The 16910-nt window shown below is 40.2% G+C and overlaps 1 protein-coding gene across 12 annotated transcripts in view; it reads right to left on the bottom strand.

Annotated features, from left to right (window-relative positions):
* The window catches only part of Dlg2 (discs large MAGUK scaffold protein 2), a 1686730-nt gene that overhangs the window by 643677 nt on the left and 1026143 nt on the right, over positions 1 to 16910 (bottom strand). For 2 of the 12 annotated variants that reach the window (XM_026784317.1, XM_013350140.2), the window contains exon 1: positions 14298 to 14417. The exons of the other annotated variants lie outside the window; for them this stretch is intronic. In XM_026784317.1, the coding sequence (XP_026640118.1) occupies positions 14298 to 14402 (105 nt within the window). In that variant the 5' untranslated portion in view covers positions 14403 to 14417. Of the gene's footprint in view, positions 1 to 14297; positions 14418 to 16910 lie in introns of those variants that run through there. 12 annotated transcript variants of the gene reach the window in all.

The raw sequence follows: 16910 nt of genomic DNA, 5'->3' as shown, positions 1-16910 counted from the left end.
GAGAGAGAGAGAGAGAGAGAGAGAGAGAGAGAGAGAGAGAGAGAGAGATATTTCCCTGAAAGCTATACACCTCTGAACCTCCAGTTACCCATCAGCTGGCTGTCACTCACTGCTGCCAGTTACCCTGTTAGCCAACCTTTAGTTTCATGGTCTGTAGAGGATGCCAGCAGAATGAGGTCCAGATGGATTATAGTTTGACCCAGGAGAAAAGCATATTGGGGTTATCTACCTGTATATTCTGTCAAGTCTGAAATAAAACCTCAGTATTGAGGACTGGACTGGATATGCCACGGACTGATACCCAAGGTGCTATGTTTTCTGTTAGATTTTCCTAACGCCCTCCATTCAGCCTATACGGAAAGAGGAATGCTTGAAAAGAGAAATCTTTCCCCCCTAAATTGTACTTGTGTTCTCTTTTGGGATGAAAACTTTCTCTTCCTCCTCCTTACTTCTCCACAGTCTGCTGGACTTGACCCCCACACCACTGGAAATTCTCGGGTTTCGACTCCCAGTTGAAGGAAGTGTTTGGAACCTGTAATTACCTTCCGCTGAAGACTTTCAGTACCATCACTCAGCCATATCTACCCTCCCGCTCTTTAAGAGAGTGTAGATAACAATTCCACAAGCACTAATGTGGTACCTAGTTCATATAAATTAGCTTATTAAATCAGCAGAGAATGCAACAAGAGGGGAATAACCAGATGTAATTTACATGTGGGGAAACGAATATTTTTAAACCAAGATAAGGAATGCTTCTTTTCTTTTTTTTATTCATTTTATTTTTTATTTATCTTAATATTTTATTTTGATATTTATTCTTCTTTCATATGTTATATCCCAACCACAGTTTCCCTTCTCTCCACTCATCCCAGGCCGTCTCCCACCTCCCTTTCTGCCACTCCCACTCCTCCCTCATTTCCCTTTAGAAAAGAGCAAGTCTTGCAAGGATATCAATCTAACACCGCATAACAAGTTACAATACGTCTAGGAACATACGCCCATATCAAAGTTGAATGAGGCAACCCACTACGAGCAAGGGGGTGCCAAGAGCAAGCGGAAGAGTCACAGACAACCCCTACCCCTACGGTTAGGAGTTCCACAAGAACACTAAGCCACACCATCATAATATCTATGCAGAACAACTAGCTCAGACCCATATGAGCACTGTAATTGTTGCTTCAGTCGCTGTGGGCCCCTATGAGCCCTGGATAATTGACTCTGTGGGCACTGTTCTTGTGGTGTCCTTGACTTCTCTGACTCCTACAGTTCTTTCTCTTCTTCTTTCATAGGGTTCTCCACGTTCTGCCTAATGTGTAGCTTGGGTCTCTGAGTCTACTCCCATTAAATGCTAGATGAAGCCTCTCTAATGATGACTGTACTAGGTTCTGGTCTATGACTGTAGCAGAATATCATTAGGAATTGTTTCATTCATTTGTGGCTGTGGTTGTTGTTGTTGACCAGTCCCGTTTGGTTCTATCCCAGGTCTCTGGGGTGTTCAGCCTCTGGTTCCTGGCCATCCAGGCAGTATAAGACATGGACTCCCTCTCATGGCATGGACCTCAAGTTGAACCAGTCACTCCTGGGCCACTTCCACAGTTTTGTGTCACATTTACCCCAATGCATCTTGCAGACAGGACAAGCTTTAGGTTGAAGTTTTTGTGGCTAGGTTGTTGTCTTAATCCCACCACTGAAAGCCTTGCCTGGTTATGGAAGACGGCCAGTTCAGGCTCCGCATTCCCCATTTCTAGAAGTCTTCACTAGGGTGACCCTTATAGATTCCAGAGAGTTTTTATTGCCTCAGCTTTCCACATCATCCACCAAACACCTTAAATTCCAGTCATCTCTCCCAGTACTCTCTCCCTCCTCCCCTCCCCCAACTTGGTCCCCCTTGTTCCCACCCCCACTTACTTCAGTCCAGTCCACCTACGAATCTATTATTTCCCCTTCCAATGGAGATGCATGCAATTTTATTATTTAATTTTACAAATAGAATTTAAAAAGGTGACTTGCTTCAGGTCTCATAATTACTTGAAGAGCCGAGGCTACAATTATAACACAAAATAATCATAGTAGCAATACCTTTGGTGAGATATATTACGCATCAATGATGACACTTTAAGATAAATCAGTGCACTTAACTTTGCAGTAGTAGTTAAATGAAATGACATCGCCAACACCGAAAAGATATAGAAAAGCAGGAAAGGGAGGAGGCAGGACCGGAAGACAGGGGACAGGAAGTGAAGGAGAGGGAAGTTAGGGGACAAGAAGAGGGGGAAGGTGGAGTAAGGGAAAGGGGAGGGGAAACGAGAGAGGTATGGGTGAGGTCAGGGAGAATTAGAGAAGGAAAGAAGCCAAAGTTGACTAGCTAATTTGCTTAAGGTCATAAATCTACGAAGATCCATGAGAGGATCCCAGCCATGCATGTCTTTCTGGCATCAGAACCCAGGAGCAAACCAACTTCCTCACTGGTCCGTTTAACTTTCGTTAAGCAGATTGAAAGTGCTCCTCTTTTCCTTTTCCTTCCTTCCTTCCTTCCTTCCTTCCTTCCTTCCTTCCTCCCTCCCTCCCTCCCTCCTTCCCTTCCTTTCTTTTTTTTCCTCCTCATCTTCTTTCTTGGCCTGGAAAGTTAGGAGTTTCTCTTTCATACTCTGAAGCAAAGTTTCTCTCCATTCTGACTGAGATTCAATTTCCCAATTCTCACAAGGTTTCTAGGTCCCCCTAATCTACTGCAAACTTCTGCTTTAAAAAAAATGGGACAATGCTATTTTCTAGTTAACCTATTTCTCAAGAAGTGAGGTAAAAAAAATAAAGCCTGTGAAGCCAAATCGAGTCCTATAAATGGAAGGTAACGCTATTACTGGATTTAGCTTTTTCTTTTTCAAATATTGTCATCTCATGTTCCCTTCTCCGCAATACCAACCAGGTGGGTGCGGTGTCATCCAACCCAGCGGTAAGTCAGCACTACCAAATTCACCAGTGCATTCTCGTTACTTGGTCTGTGCTCAACCTGAAGTGACTGGAGCATGCTCCTCACAGCACAGGACACTGAGGCACGAAGAGTGGGTAAGGGAGCGGCATAGGTACCTGAGAGCATAGCAAGTTGGATTTCACTACAGGCTAATGGCTGAAGAGGCCAAGATCTTAGATGTCCTCCCTAACCCTAAAAAACCTATAGAGGGCAACCTACCTTCTTTGCCATCAACCTAGTTCAAAAAACAGGAAGATGGAATAGCAGAAGCATCTTTTTCACTTGAGCAAATTCAACTCTGAAACAACTCCTCTTGAAAACCCCCAGTTCTTACTTTATTCATTCATCCATCCATTGTTTGGCTTTTGGAGACAAGACAAGTTCTTAGTATATTGCCCAAGGTGTCCTGAAGCTCATGATTCTCCAGGTTTATAATTCTGAGCACAACAAACTTCCTTAACAATAAAAAAGAATATTATTTTATTCTAATGGATAAGAAAAAAATCTTATAATTTCTCCAGTTCTTAGCTGGGAAAAGAAAGATATCAAACCTTCCTGTAGAGAATTAATTATCAAATATGTATGAATACTTTACATATGGTATGAAACATGATACTGGTACTTGCTTGGTCTCTAGTTAGCTGAGACATTTCCATACTGATATTCAAAGTGGCTGTACCAGTTTACACTCCCACCAGCAATGCAGGAGTGTTCCTTTTACGCCACATCCTCTCCAGCATAAGTTATCATCAGTGTTTTAGATCTTAGCCATTCTTACAGGTGTAAGTTGGAATCTCAGAGTTGTTGTGATTTGCGTTTCTCTGATGGAAACAACTGATAATGCCCCTCAACCAAAGAATGGATAAGGAAAATGTGGTACATTTACACAATGGAGTAGTACACAACAGAAAAAAAAATAATGACATCTTGAAATTTGGAGGCAAATGGATGGATCTAGGAAACATCATATTGAGTGAGATAACCCAGACTGAGAAACACAATTATCACATATACTCACTCATAAGTGGCTTTAGACATAGAGCAAAGAAAACCAGCCTACACTTCACAGTCCCAGAGAACCTAGACAACAATGAAGCCACTAAGAGAAACAAAAATGGATCTAATCTACATGGGAAGACAAGATCTCCTGAGTAAATTGAGAGAGTGGGGATCAAGGGAGAGGATAGAAGGAGAGGAAGATAAAGGGCAGGGAGCAGAGAAAAATGTATAGCTCAATAAAATCTATAAAAAAAAATTAAAAAGCACCATGACCAAAAGAAACTTGTGGTTTCATCTTACAGGTTAGAGTTCATTGTCGAGGGAAGTCAAGGCAGGAGTTCAAGCAGGCAGGAGTTCAAGTCAGAGACTACGGAGCAATGCTGCTTTCTGTTGCTATTTTTCTTACTGGCTGGGCCCTCCTCTAAAAATTAACACTTATCAAGACAATGCTTCACAGACATGCCCACAAGCCAATCTGATGCAAGCTCGTCTACAAATGAAGTTACCTCTTCCCAGGTAGGTACAGTAGGTTACCAAGATCACCCATCACTAATCATTCTTGTTAACAGGCTTTGATGGGAAATTTGTTCAGATATGATACTCATAATTTCTTTGCAATATTGTAACTGTTGCGATGGGGAAACCCCTTGTTCCATGACATTTCATTATCAGCCTATTGAAAGAAAAGTTCTGGTTCATTGGCTTTTACTTACATGGAACTAGAATTAAAACAAGATGAAGATTCATGAATTAGCCCCCCAAGAGCACGGGATCAGTGAAACAGGTAGAGCAGGTGATATCTTCCTTCTGTGGGAAGCTGTTGTACTGCACTGCTGGATTCCCTACTCCACTGTTCTAAACTGTGGAATATCCATCAAGGGAAACCCTCAGCAGAAACACCCTAATTCTGACCATCTGCTTCTGTGGGCTCACTTTTTCTGCCCCTCATTACCACCTGAAGAATTGTGTCCTCCATCTCCGTTCCATCTGTAGATGAGTCAGGTGGGAAGCTGGCCTCTATCATCACTTGTCCAAGGCCACAGCACTAATAACCAGCAGAGATGGCGATTACTCATCTTGACTCAACATCCATCATCGTCCACTCAAACTGCTTTGCTTGGAAAACAGTAGGCAGCTGCCGGCAGTAACATCTGCCCAGAGTTACCATGCCACCATACATAAGAAATCAGAGATTTTGGAGAAAACATGGGATTTGAAAAAAAAAAAAAGCTAGGGATTCAAAAATCTTGGAAATAAACAAGCTTATAGCTACAGCATTTTCAATCCTGAGATCTACCTCAAACTATACCCTCATTTTGTATCTCATGCTTTATCTTAACAAAGAATTTATACTTTTCCTGTTTTACTCCATAAATACCTATTTTAGATGCAAAAGTATTTCAAGATATTTATAATAGAGTCAACCTGATATCTCCAGTAGTTCTTCCCTGGCTATCAAGCTCCAAATACCCTATCTCCCTGGGAATGGCCATGGTACAGGTAAGGAATTATGTCACTAGTGTAAAGATGACAAGAATCAGAGACTGGAGGTACCGACTTTGTAACCAATAACTTTCATAAGTCAGAATAAAAGGTAATTCAGTGAGCCTCTGAGTTTATTTATATAGTTGAAGGATAAAAAGTATAGGGGGTGACCTCTAAGGGTGCATCTCATCAAGGATGTGATTTCATTTATCATAAATTTTACCCTATTGGGAAGCCCTGGGGAGTGGAGGGGGCCTGGCACAAGATGTACCGTCCTTCCTGCAGGGAAATAACTTCTTGCTCTGCTATTACCACCTTTTCATATTGTTCTTAAGAAAAATTAGCTGAAATGAAACACAGAAGTTTAATGAGATAAGGGTGAGTGACATAAATAGGTGTCTGATAAATTGACTCACGGGTGAGGTATTGTTTGTCTTAGAGAATGTTCCTTCTAGATGATTTTCTTATTCTGTGCTCATAATATATATGTTTCCTTGTACACTTGTTAACTGTGGCCTCAAGAGTAAAATATAGAAGGGCTAGGGATGTAGTTGGGTAAGAGAGTATTGCCTAGTAGTCACCAGGGCCTGGGTTCTATTCCTGACACTGACAACCAAAGCAAAATCAAAAGTGAAAAGGATCTTTCTTTATGGAAGCACTATAAGTGTTTGAAGGGAAGCAGAGTCTTTTCTTCTTGACTTGCTTTTTTCCATGTTTTCTAAGCTCCAATTCCAGTAAAAAAAAAAAAAATTCAATGTCTTCCTTTCACTCCTACTAATCATGATTTAATCCTAAATCATACAGTGTTTGAAACTGCATGTAGATGAAGTCATGGAGAAAGTCGTAAAATATTTCACACCTGAAATGAATCTTTTGCGTGAGGGACAGGAGGAATTGAGAGTTCACGGCTGTGTAATTGTTATTGATCACAATGTCTATGGCGGGCAGCCCTGCAGCCTTGTGAGGCTTCTGAAAGTCAGCACTTGGTTTGGATGACAATAGGAACAGGGCAGAGAATGTTTTAGTTCTATTTTTCATCTTATAACTGTGACGATGCTAAACGCCTGACAATCTAGCCTTCCTCCGTTTCTCTTCAAGATTAATGTCCTACTTGTAGTCCGTCTCAATGAAGAAAACCATTAAGGATATGTAGGAAAGAATGATAGTATTCAGAAAACAAAGGCTTGCTAAATGCTGCTGGCATTTGCTGGTAGGAAAGAACACATTGTGCAGATGTCCTTGTGCATTGTCATTAAATAAGCAATGGACTCTTTGTTCTTCAAGCCAAGAGACTACAAATCTCTAGATCTGAACTGCCAACCAGTTCCCAGTCCCGCATCTGCCTTAGCTTCCCAGGGAAGAAATACATTTTTCTTGGCTTCTGGTTTTGCCCAGGCTTTCTAATGGTTAATTACTCTGTATGTATCATGAGGGTTTTGCTCACTGTACTCCAACAGTGTTTCAAGGGAAAATGAAGGGATATTGGGGCCAGAGAGACAGCTTAATAGCTGAAGGGCTATACTACAGGCACAGGAAGTTTGACGACCAGACCTCTTGGAAAATACTCAAGAGCAATGGCTCACACGTGCCACTCCTGAGTAGCGAGGGAAGATACAAGAAGAGCCCTAGGACTGACATTCAGTCCAGCTAACAGAACGAGTGGGTACCCGGACAGAGAGAGGGCCCCTGACTCAAAAGCCAAGGTGCATGGTATTGTAAGGAACTGCAGCCACGGCTGATGACGGATCTGCTTATTTATTTATACACACCTGCAGACGCAGGAGCACCTGCGTATGAACATGGATCTGTGCACACATGGAGAACACACATGTGTGCACACACACAGAGAGAAATGCTATCAGAGTTAGAGGTAAACAGTGGTTTTCAGAGGAAGCTGTCTTCTCCCTGCACTCGCAGACCTATGTACCCATTGAAATTGCAGCCACACACACACACACACTGGGACCTCAGTTTTTCAATGGGCAGTGCCAACAAATCCCAAAGGGGGGTTAGTTCTTTTTAAATCTGATATTTGAAGATATGCATCTATGTCTCCTCCTTATCTACTCCCACCCCATACCAAGTTTGGTCCTGTTTGCTTTTATGCCACACGGCACGGAGACAGCAACTCTGCTCCTAGCAGAGGCTTCTGGGATTGGTAGAGCTTGGTTGTGGCACCTAACTTTCTAACTTGGATCAAGGCTGACAGTTAAAAGGGTTAGATGATTTCTGAGTTTAATTGTAACTCCATTTTGAATATTATTCAAGAGTCAATACAAATAGTTTCCAATAGTAATCATCAGACAGGAGTTTAAGACAGCTCACTTTTATGATGCAATTATCAGATTGAATTAATCTCTGAAACTTATAGTTACATCTAAATGAAAATAATGTTATTTAGTCCATCTGTGAATTACTATGAAAGCCATTGGGATCTTATATGAACACATTATGTAACGTGTGAGAGCTGACGTTACTTTGGGACAATACCAAAACTTCAACAGCATTCATAAGAATGGGGGCAACCTTGACTGAGCACATTATTTGGTCAGGACACATCCTCAGGGTTTAACTCACATCACAGGAAACCTCAAAGAATCCTACAACAACATAGCACCTAGATTTATATATGATAAAACTGAGGACCAGAGTCTGAGTAAATGACCTAAGCTATCAAGCTGTAGAACAAAGGTTAGACCCAGGTCCCATGCCTAGCCAAAACTCTAAATCAGGACAAAGCAGTACACTAGACAGACTTTAGTGGAGTTCAAGCTACTGAAATATTTCTGATCCCAGCCATTTCAGATTTTGGTATTGAAAACTAATTGAATTTATGCTTTTGTTTTGAAAGTTGTAACAAGAAAGACAACGCCAGGGAGGCAGGTTTTGCCAGTAGTCCCAGCTGTGGCCCACTAATAGCATTGATACATTTTAATTTCCATACAGCTAAAAAATGAGAAATGCTTATAATCTCAGCACATTGGAAACTAGGAAGAGGATTTTAAGTTAAGGCCAGCTTAGGTATCATAGGGAGACCCAGTCTCAAACTGACAAGATGGAGTTGCTCACGCCAGCCCTTCCAACAGCACTGAAAAGTTGAGAGGTTAAGGAGAAATGGTTCTTGTGCACAGTAGCTGACAGTAGCTGAATGTGTCCTCACCCTGGTTCCTACTTGTATTGTTTATTGGATCTGTTTCAGATGCAGGCAAGCTTCACCTCAAGACTGAGGTGTTGTAACAAAAAGTATGGAAATGTGGTTAACCTCTCTGATGGGAATGCATGGTTTCTAAACAGACATTTATACTCTCCTTGGCTAGGAGACTATTGAAAAAAAAAGGAATGAAAAAGAAAAACCAAAGAATTCCCAGGAATCTCCTGAGAGAAGTTTTCAGCCTCGCAGGCACCCAGAAGAAGTCATCTCCTACATAAAGACTAACCGTTTGTCAGATGACCACACAGGCACAGAGACTCTGAAGGAGAGCTTGGATCTGAGACAGTGGTGGCAGAGGACCACACCTTGGTTAGACTGATTCACTATGCACATCTCTTGCTGTCTATTGAAACTCTTCCTTCTGGGCAGGATCCCAAAAGATAGACTCGTGTGTGTGTGTGTGTGTGTGTGTGTGTGTGTGTTGGAATGTGTCACTGGATCTTTAACCTCATCTGAGTGTGTCTACCTTAAACAAATTTTTTTCTGCTTTCATTACATAAAAATTAAAGACAAATGCCATTTCCTTTTGAGCACTCCCCCCCCCCCCAAAGAAACATTTAACTAAAGCTTTGGGCATTAATAGTACCTTATAGTAATATGAACTCAAGACAAGTTTTGATGTACTCAACTTTAATTCTGTTTCACTATTGGAGGAAGTTTCTCTTGTTAACTCTGAACAATTTAGTTACTTGTTTTGCTGTAGCAAATACTTTTGGAGTTCTGATTTTGCAGTTTCCACAGCGTGTAAGGCAGGTGGGAATGGCTGAGTACAGATTTTATCTGTTGTACGATATCATATATCTGCGCTAAAAGCCTGGAATTGATGAGTTAATAAAAATGTTGTACAAAATTAGCAATAACTGGAATATAGCAAAGGCATTCTGCATCTGGTATCACTGTGTGTGTAAATTCCATATATACATGAATATATATGTGTATATAGTAAATATACATATACAGATAATAAAGATGCAAAGTACACACCTGATGGGGAGAAAATAGATGGTTTTTGTTGTGTTCGTTTCTGTTTTATTTGAGTGAAAAAAGCAGCGGCTCATTTCATCAGCAGTCTCGAGAAGTTCACACAGTCCTACCCTGCTGTAGTTATCCAGGTCACTTCTAGTTGAAGCGCCGTCCCCCACCTTAAACTGAATGTCTCCGTAGATTAAGTGCCTTCTTTACTTCTTTACTATTAGGAATTCCTTTAATAGCTTTGCTCATATTCCTCAGAAAGCACTAGACTGAAAATTGGGGTATCATTAAACAGAATGGGAAGTGAGGGCACAAAGAATAAAACAGAAAAATGAATCCAGCAAGATGGAAGATTGTGCGTCAAGTCATATTTAGAATCCAGAGAGGACAAAACACACTTGGAACACCATGAACTAGGACTCGAAGCCATTGCTGAACAAATGCTATTTAGAGCTAACCTAAGCAGGCCCCTAAAGGACAGCCAGCGGCAGTCAGGGGAAGTCTTCCTGGAGCTGAGAAGGCAGATTTTGAGAATACACGAGACAAGGATCACTTCCTCTTCCTCATCTCATCAGCGCTAAATTGGTACTCTCGTGAATTAATCAGTCACTACAGATTCACTTGGCAAACATCTTGTTTTCAGCACTGTTTTTAGCCGTGTAGACTATAGGGGGAGATGAGAATCACATAGTCTTGTCACGTGAGCAGTTCACAGGGTTATGGGGACATGGGAGAAACCCATTCTAACTACTTAAAATATAAAACACAAAAGTTGAATAAAATAAAAAACAGGGCAGTGATAAAATCAAGAGGTATAGGTACTACTTGTCTTACTGGCTATTTGATTTTGAAAAGGAACCTGGTTCTGCTGGCTTTCCAACTTGGAGGTGGCGATAGCAGTGTTATCTCACAGAGCATTTTACTTGAGTCCGTACTCACTGTTCATCAGGGCTTCAAAAAGAGGGCAAAGGAGTACCACGCAATGTCAGACTTGTGGGAAGGTATGTAGGAAGGATGTGAGTCACTTCTTGAATGACTGAATCTCACTCTGAGGCCAACAATTCTCAACTGACTAGTTCAACTTTTCTCCAACTCGGTTCTCTCCTTTCCTTCTGCGTTTTATCTCTGTGTCACTGGGCTCTCAATGGGCAGTGTACAAAGGTTCTCTGGATGTCAGTACAGAAAGCCTCTCTGGGTAGCTTAAGAGAAACCCTGAATTCACTATCAGACTAATGGCACAAGAGGAGCAATGAGGCAGGCCAGATGAGAAACTTGTGCTAAGAACTAAGAATATTGAATTAGATGAATGAATACCATTGCACCTGTCTTTAATTGACAGACATCTTGCTCCTAGTCTAGGAGCAGGATGGAGAGATGAAATGCAAGAATGTCCTGTGGAATGACAGACCGAATGACTTTACTAAATCCCAACGTAATGACTAACAACACAAAGGCAAACAATGCTGCAAACGAAAGGAAGAGACGGTAGGCACCATTTAGTCAAGAGGCAATGAGGTCTCTTATGAGAAATGTCAGTGTCCCTTTGTAAAGGGTCTAGAATAGAGGTTGGCAGATATCAGGAGGTCTAGAACACGGACATGAGCTCAACAAACTGATAAGTGAATAAAAAACCAGATGCATCTTTATGAAAAAGAGTACCTAAGTAGGGGGCTATTGTACAAACTCATGTAATCACTTTAATAAAACATGAAAGCTTTGGGTTTGTGTGATACCCAGAGATGCTAGAAGATGCTCCATAATAGACTGAATAACTAAGATTTTATGGAAGAGGTACACACGTCCCTGCATTCAATATTTATTAGTTTACATGGGCCAAGCGCTTAATGCTAAAAGATATGGAAATCCTTTGTTGTTATTTTGAATTCAAGGCTGTTGGATTTATCAGATGAACCTACCTGAATTGATTTTTATCCCATCACTACAGCCCATGATCTAATTTATGAACCAAGTGTTGAAATTGAGGGGTGTTACAGTTTGGTTTCCATCTTCTCTTCAGACAATATTGAGTTATATGATACAGGTATTGGCTACTCCAGGTTTACTGTCACCAAGGGGAACTCGGGTTGTATGGTTGGGGGTAATCTTCTGGAAGTAGATTATACTATAGTTGTAGATTATAAATCAGGGTTGTTTTTAGTCTACAGAACTGGATTGACTGAAATACCATGCACAGTCACCATGTGTGAAATTATGACGCAGAACGTCCAAGATCCAGACCACTCGCATCGTGTGCTCAGAATCCACACTCCGACGGTGCATGCAGGGAAAAGCATTTACCTGTTGGGGAACTGCTCGGACCAGCTTCGTAAAGATCAGAGACACTGCTATACATCTATACTTCCTATACAACATTCATTTTGAAATATTTAACTTTTAAAATTACTAGGATTATTTTTAAAGGGGCCAATTATCTGAGCCAAGCAAACTGCCTCTTCTTTACTGTGACAGAACTGGCACAGGATTTAAGATATCCTAAACAGTGAAGGGTATCATTACGCTGAAATGTCATGTGTAACTCTGTTTGTATATATTTGTGCATGCAAATATATTTGTATAAATATACATATGACTATATAAAATACGTATCACAAGCCTGTAGAGTACATAGAGTTGGGAACAGAGTCCTTTTCTAAGATCCAAATTAAACTGACCAATCTAAAAGGAGGCTTAATTTAAAAAATATTCTCTTATTATTTTAACTCTTGTTATAGTTTCTTTTTCCATAAACTGTGATGGTATAAATTTAATAAAGCTTTGAAGGCATTGGAGATTGTTTGAAACATTGGGAATTTTCCAGTAGCTTCACACCAAGATGGCAAATTGGTATGCTTGTGTGTGTGTGTGCATACTAGCAGAATCTGGGAACAGATATTAGAGTAGAAGGCAGAGAAGCTCATCAGAACAGACTGAAAGTTCTGTTCCACATAGAAGCATATTCCGTGTGTTAAGATATAGCTGCCTATGCCACCAGCCTATCTGCAATGATGAGATAAGGAATTTTTAGTTTTTTTTCTACATTGGTTCAGATAGAAATAATTTTATGAGGTCAGTACAGACAAAATTACTGATAAAATACCATGAAGCAACTTGAAATTTCCAATCTTGAATTAGACTCTCTTCAAATGTTTCATAAGCACTTGGCGTGTGACAGGCACTGGCTTAAATTCTGGGAGGAGAAGAATCTATACAGTCACAGAGTTCGAGGCAGAAGAACAGAAAGTAAGCAAATATCAGTTCCCTTTTCTAACATTCCTTCTCACCTCTGAGAAATTACAAAATATCAGAAGACCAAGAATAAAATACTTAATTATATTTGATGGTAAATTAGAAGTTTGTACTAGCAACAATGAATGGGGAAAGCAATTGCATTTTTTAGAGACTGTTCCTAAGGAGGAGATGTTGGAGGTTCATCGGGAATATCAAACTTTTCTTGATAAAACAAAGAAAGAAGAGTTTGATAAACATAAAAGAAAACGTAATATACAGATTCTGGTTCAAAACAGAATCATTATAACTTCACATGGTCTGGAGAGTTTCCAGACACCGGTTTTTAAAATTCCTTACACAAAAAAATGTGTCTTGTGCTGTTGAGATTCAGGATGGACCTATGGCTGTCCCGCAAGAACACAGAATTCAATTAGGTAAAACTTAAATATGGCAGTCTTTGGAACATTTAGATGATTCTAAAATGCAGGGAACATCATGATTACATCCAATTTGAGAACTTTGAAAGCAGCCTGAACTTTAGAGAATACTTGGATTTTTTAAAATTGTTTAAAGAAGCACATCTCTTGAGTTTCTATGCCATGAGTAATAATTTATGGAGGAAGTTCATTATGATTTTAATAAGGATTAATTTTGAAGAATATTCTGTTATTCTTCATTTGTCATCTCAAAACTCCCAAAGCACATTACATCAAAGTAATCAACTACATTAACACTAATAATCAACTTCTTCAAGACCTTGTTCAAGTCTCCTCGATCTACAGGTCACCATCAGCCTCAACACCCCAGCTGGACAAATTGTAAGTAAAGAAATCATCTTTACAACCTAGAATAAGAAAAATTCATTCATTGCATCATTTTGTGTCACCACCGGTTCTATCAGGCATGTTTACAGATCTGTACTCAAAGCACCACTACCGAAGAAGTGATTTTTACCGCTGAAGAGAGTCTGCAGCCTGGAGTTTATTCAAATCAGCAAAGAACATAAAACTGAAAGCTAATTCATGATCTTTTGATCCATCTATCAAAATCACCTGGCCGAGACATTCAAGCCACTCTGGGTACGATTTGTGTACCAACCAGTAACTAGAATCTGCAGGTACCCTCAAATATGAGCATATCAGTGATATACATTCCAAATTTAGGGCATGCCACTGATAGAAACTACTATCCTTGTGCTATTAATTTGGATCGCGATTACTCTTTCTCACTGATCAAAGTTTGGTCACATTAAGAATCCGGAATTCATATAAAGCAGAAAGAAACAGACTCACATTTATTCTGAGCAGGAGCTACAGAGAGGATACATCTTTAAATATACAGAATGCCTTTTTTTTTTGTTGTTGTTCTAATGAAAAGACAAGAATGAACGAGATGAAATACAGAATCCCTAAGTAAATAAGGCATCTTCCTTACCGGAATGAATGCATGCTGCATAGCCTCTTCACATTGTTTCAAGGAAGCAATCGTATCCCACAAGAGCTGATAATTCTCAGCTCGGGAAGCACTCGTCCGTTGCATATCGAAAGCCGGTAACATTCAAACTGAGCTCAAAGAACCCAGTTGAAGAAGAAGAAAAAAAATCCCACAGATCTGTTACATAAACTTCTTAATTAGATCGGCTACACAAACTGCTATCTTAAGACTTTAGAAAAAAGTTAATCAGACCGTTTCTTTGGGGGGAATAACTGGGCATGGCTTGAAGAGAGGCAGATGTTGTCATTGGGAAGTATTTTCATTCCCAGACTTGTGAGAAGCAATCGTGTCAGAGTTCCCCTGTCTTCATATGGGTCTGGCAAAACTGCACATACCATAAGTGTGTGTGTGGGGGGGGGAAGTGGGAGGGAGAGAGCGGTGAAAAATACTTCTACCACAAGCTTTGGGTGGCAGGGTACAGAGGGAGAATTTGAGAGGAAAATGGCAGCAAATGGATAATATACACATGTGTATGTATCTAGGCAGGTGCGTGCACTTGGCTGCTATGTGAGAAACACATGCACACATACAGGTTCTTTAAGTATCTCCAGCTCTCATCTAAGTTAAGACAGAACTGATATAATTCTTCTGTAGTGGCTTATCACCTTTCAACACCACAAGTTCACAAGTCAGAAAGCTTATGATATCAAGTAGGGCCAACTGTATATTTTAGAATTGAAAAGTAGTTAGAAGAACTTCATGCTGCTTATGCATAGGAAAACAGTCATATTTATTTCTTGTTTTAGTTAGCATTCACAGAGACAGTGCAAGGGAAGCCATGACTCTGTGCATTCATGGGATCTAAGAGTTGTCGTCACAGAGCTAGAATGTGTTAATTCCAAAGAGATATTTCTGTGTACTTTTAACAACAAAAAGACTAGTATACTCACTATGCAGAATATGAGTAGATTTGCAAGATGTATTATATTTTGATTTTCTCTCACCAAAGGCAGCAGCCTTCCACAGTCCCCGCAGTTGCTAAGGGTTGCGTGAGGTAGGGGAAAAGCATTTTGAAGGAAATGCTGAGTTGTAGTAAGATGGGAAGTAACACAGATGCTCAAAGCTAACTTCACAGCCAACAATGGCAATGTTTGTAGATGCACTGTGAGAGGGAGAAGGTGAGGGGAAAAAAATACACAACATAATAAATACACCATGCATTCAACTGACCTCAAAATCCCAAATAGCGTAAAGCAAGGTGTAAATGTAGGAAGGAGAGCACAGATGAAAGATTCCTGCTGTATTATTTTTGGCAGCCCTGCATGATTTGGGTTACCTAGTTTTTCTACCTTTGTACCCTGGTGATGGTGCATTTGTGCACACTAATGTCCTTGTAGTATAAAAGTCCTCAAACTGTCTTCTCATCTCATATATATATATATATATATATATATATATATATATATATATATATATATATATATGAAATTGAAATTGAAATTGAAATTGAAGGAACTGGAGGTACAACTAACTCTTCAGGACTTCCTACCCTGGAAAATTGGTAAGAAGATTGCCTTTCCTCAGCATTGTGGTCATACACCATACGGCTGTTGCCTTTAGACAGTTTGCTCTTCAGTATCAATTCAACAAACCTTTCCTTTTTCTCATTCATGGTGTTCTGTTCAGCTCACACCCACAGTCCCTCCTCTGCCTTTATTCCTGCCCTTCTCCACTCCCATCTGCCCCAGCCACATGCTGCTGCTTCATGCACCGTCGACTGGCCAGCCCACAACTTCCCCAAAATATTCTCTCACTAGTAAGTGTTCAGAATGTCTCAGGAAGTGACTAGAAAATAAATGCTTTTGTTTTGAAAGTCATCTTCCAAAATCATATGAGCAAAACAGCACCACTATTTTAGAGTCCACTTACTGAGTCTTATTCATGCCCTTTGTTCAAGAGACCTTATGGATAATTTGACAAGAAGCTCCTAAAAGGTCCCATTTTTCTAAACCTTAGTAAAAAAAAAAGAGTGTTAGAGAATTCACAATCTTCCTGCAGAAAGTAAACACAAAAATATTCTTCAAATCTCTATTAACTCATCTATTCACTTAATTTACAACCATATGAGGCATTGCCTGCGTGCAAGGCTTTGTGATAATCCTTTGACCAAATGGACATGCAAAATGTTTAACCTATTCTTAAGAAATTTTAAGTGCAAGAGGTAGGATGACAGATTGGTATAAACAAAAGACAAGTCTAAAACATCTAAGCAATAAAGAACAGGCATCATAAACTAATCTCACAGCAATGGGAAACCAAACAGGACATCACCAGGACATCACCACAGGCTCACGAAGACGCCACACTAGGCTAGTGCCTGAGGTTGAGAAATAGAATACAAAAAAGGCAATGTTTGATGTGCAAGCAGGTGTTGGACTGGCAACTTAAAGATGATTTAGCATCAGAAAATAAAGCACATAAATCTTTTTATTAAGATTTTAGCCGGGCGGTGGTGGCGCACGCTTTTATTCCCAGCACTCGGGAGGCAGAGGCAGGCGGATCTCTGGGAGTTGGAGGCCAGCCTGGTCTACAAGAGCTAGTTCCAGGACAGGC

Source organism: Microtus ochrogaster, chromosome 22 (genome assembly GCF_000317375.1).
Source record: "Microtus ochrogaster isolate Prairie Vole_2 chromosome 22, MicOch1.0, whole genome shotgun sequence".
Classification (NCBI taxonomy): Eukaryota; Metazoa; Chordata; class Mammalia; order Rodentia; family Cricetidae; genus Microtus; species Microtus ochrogaster.
The sequence above is the reverse complement of the archived record's forward strand: the minus strand, read 5'-3'. Positions and strand labels throughout refer to the sequence as shown.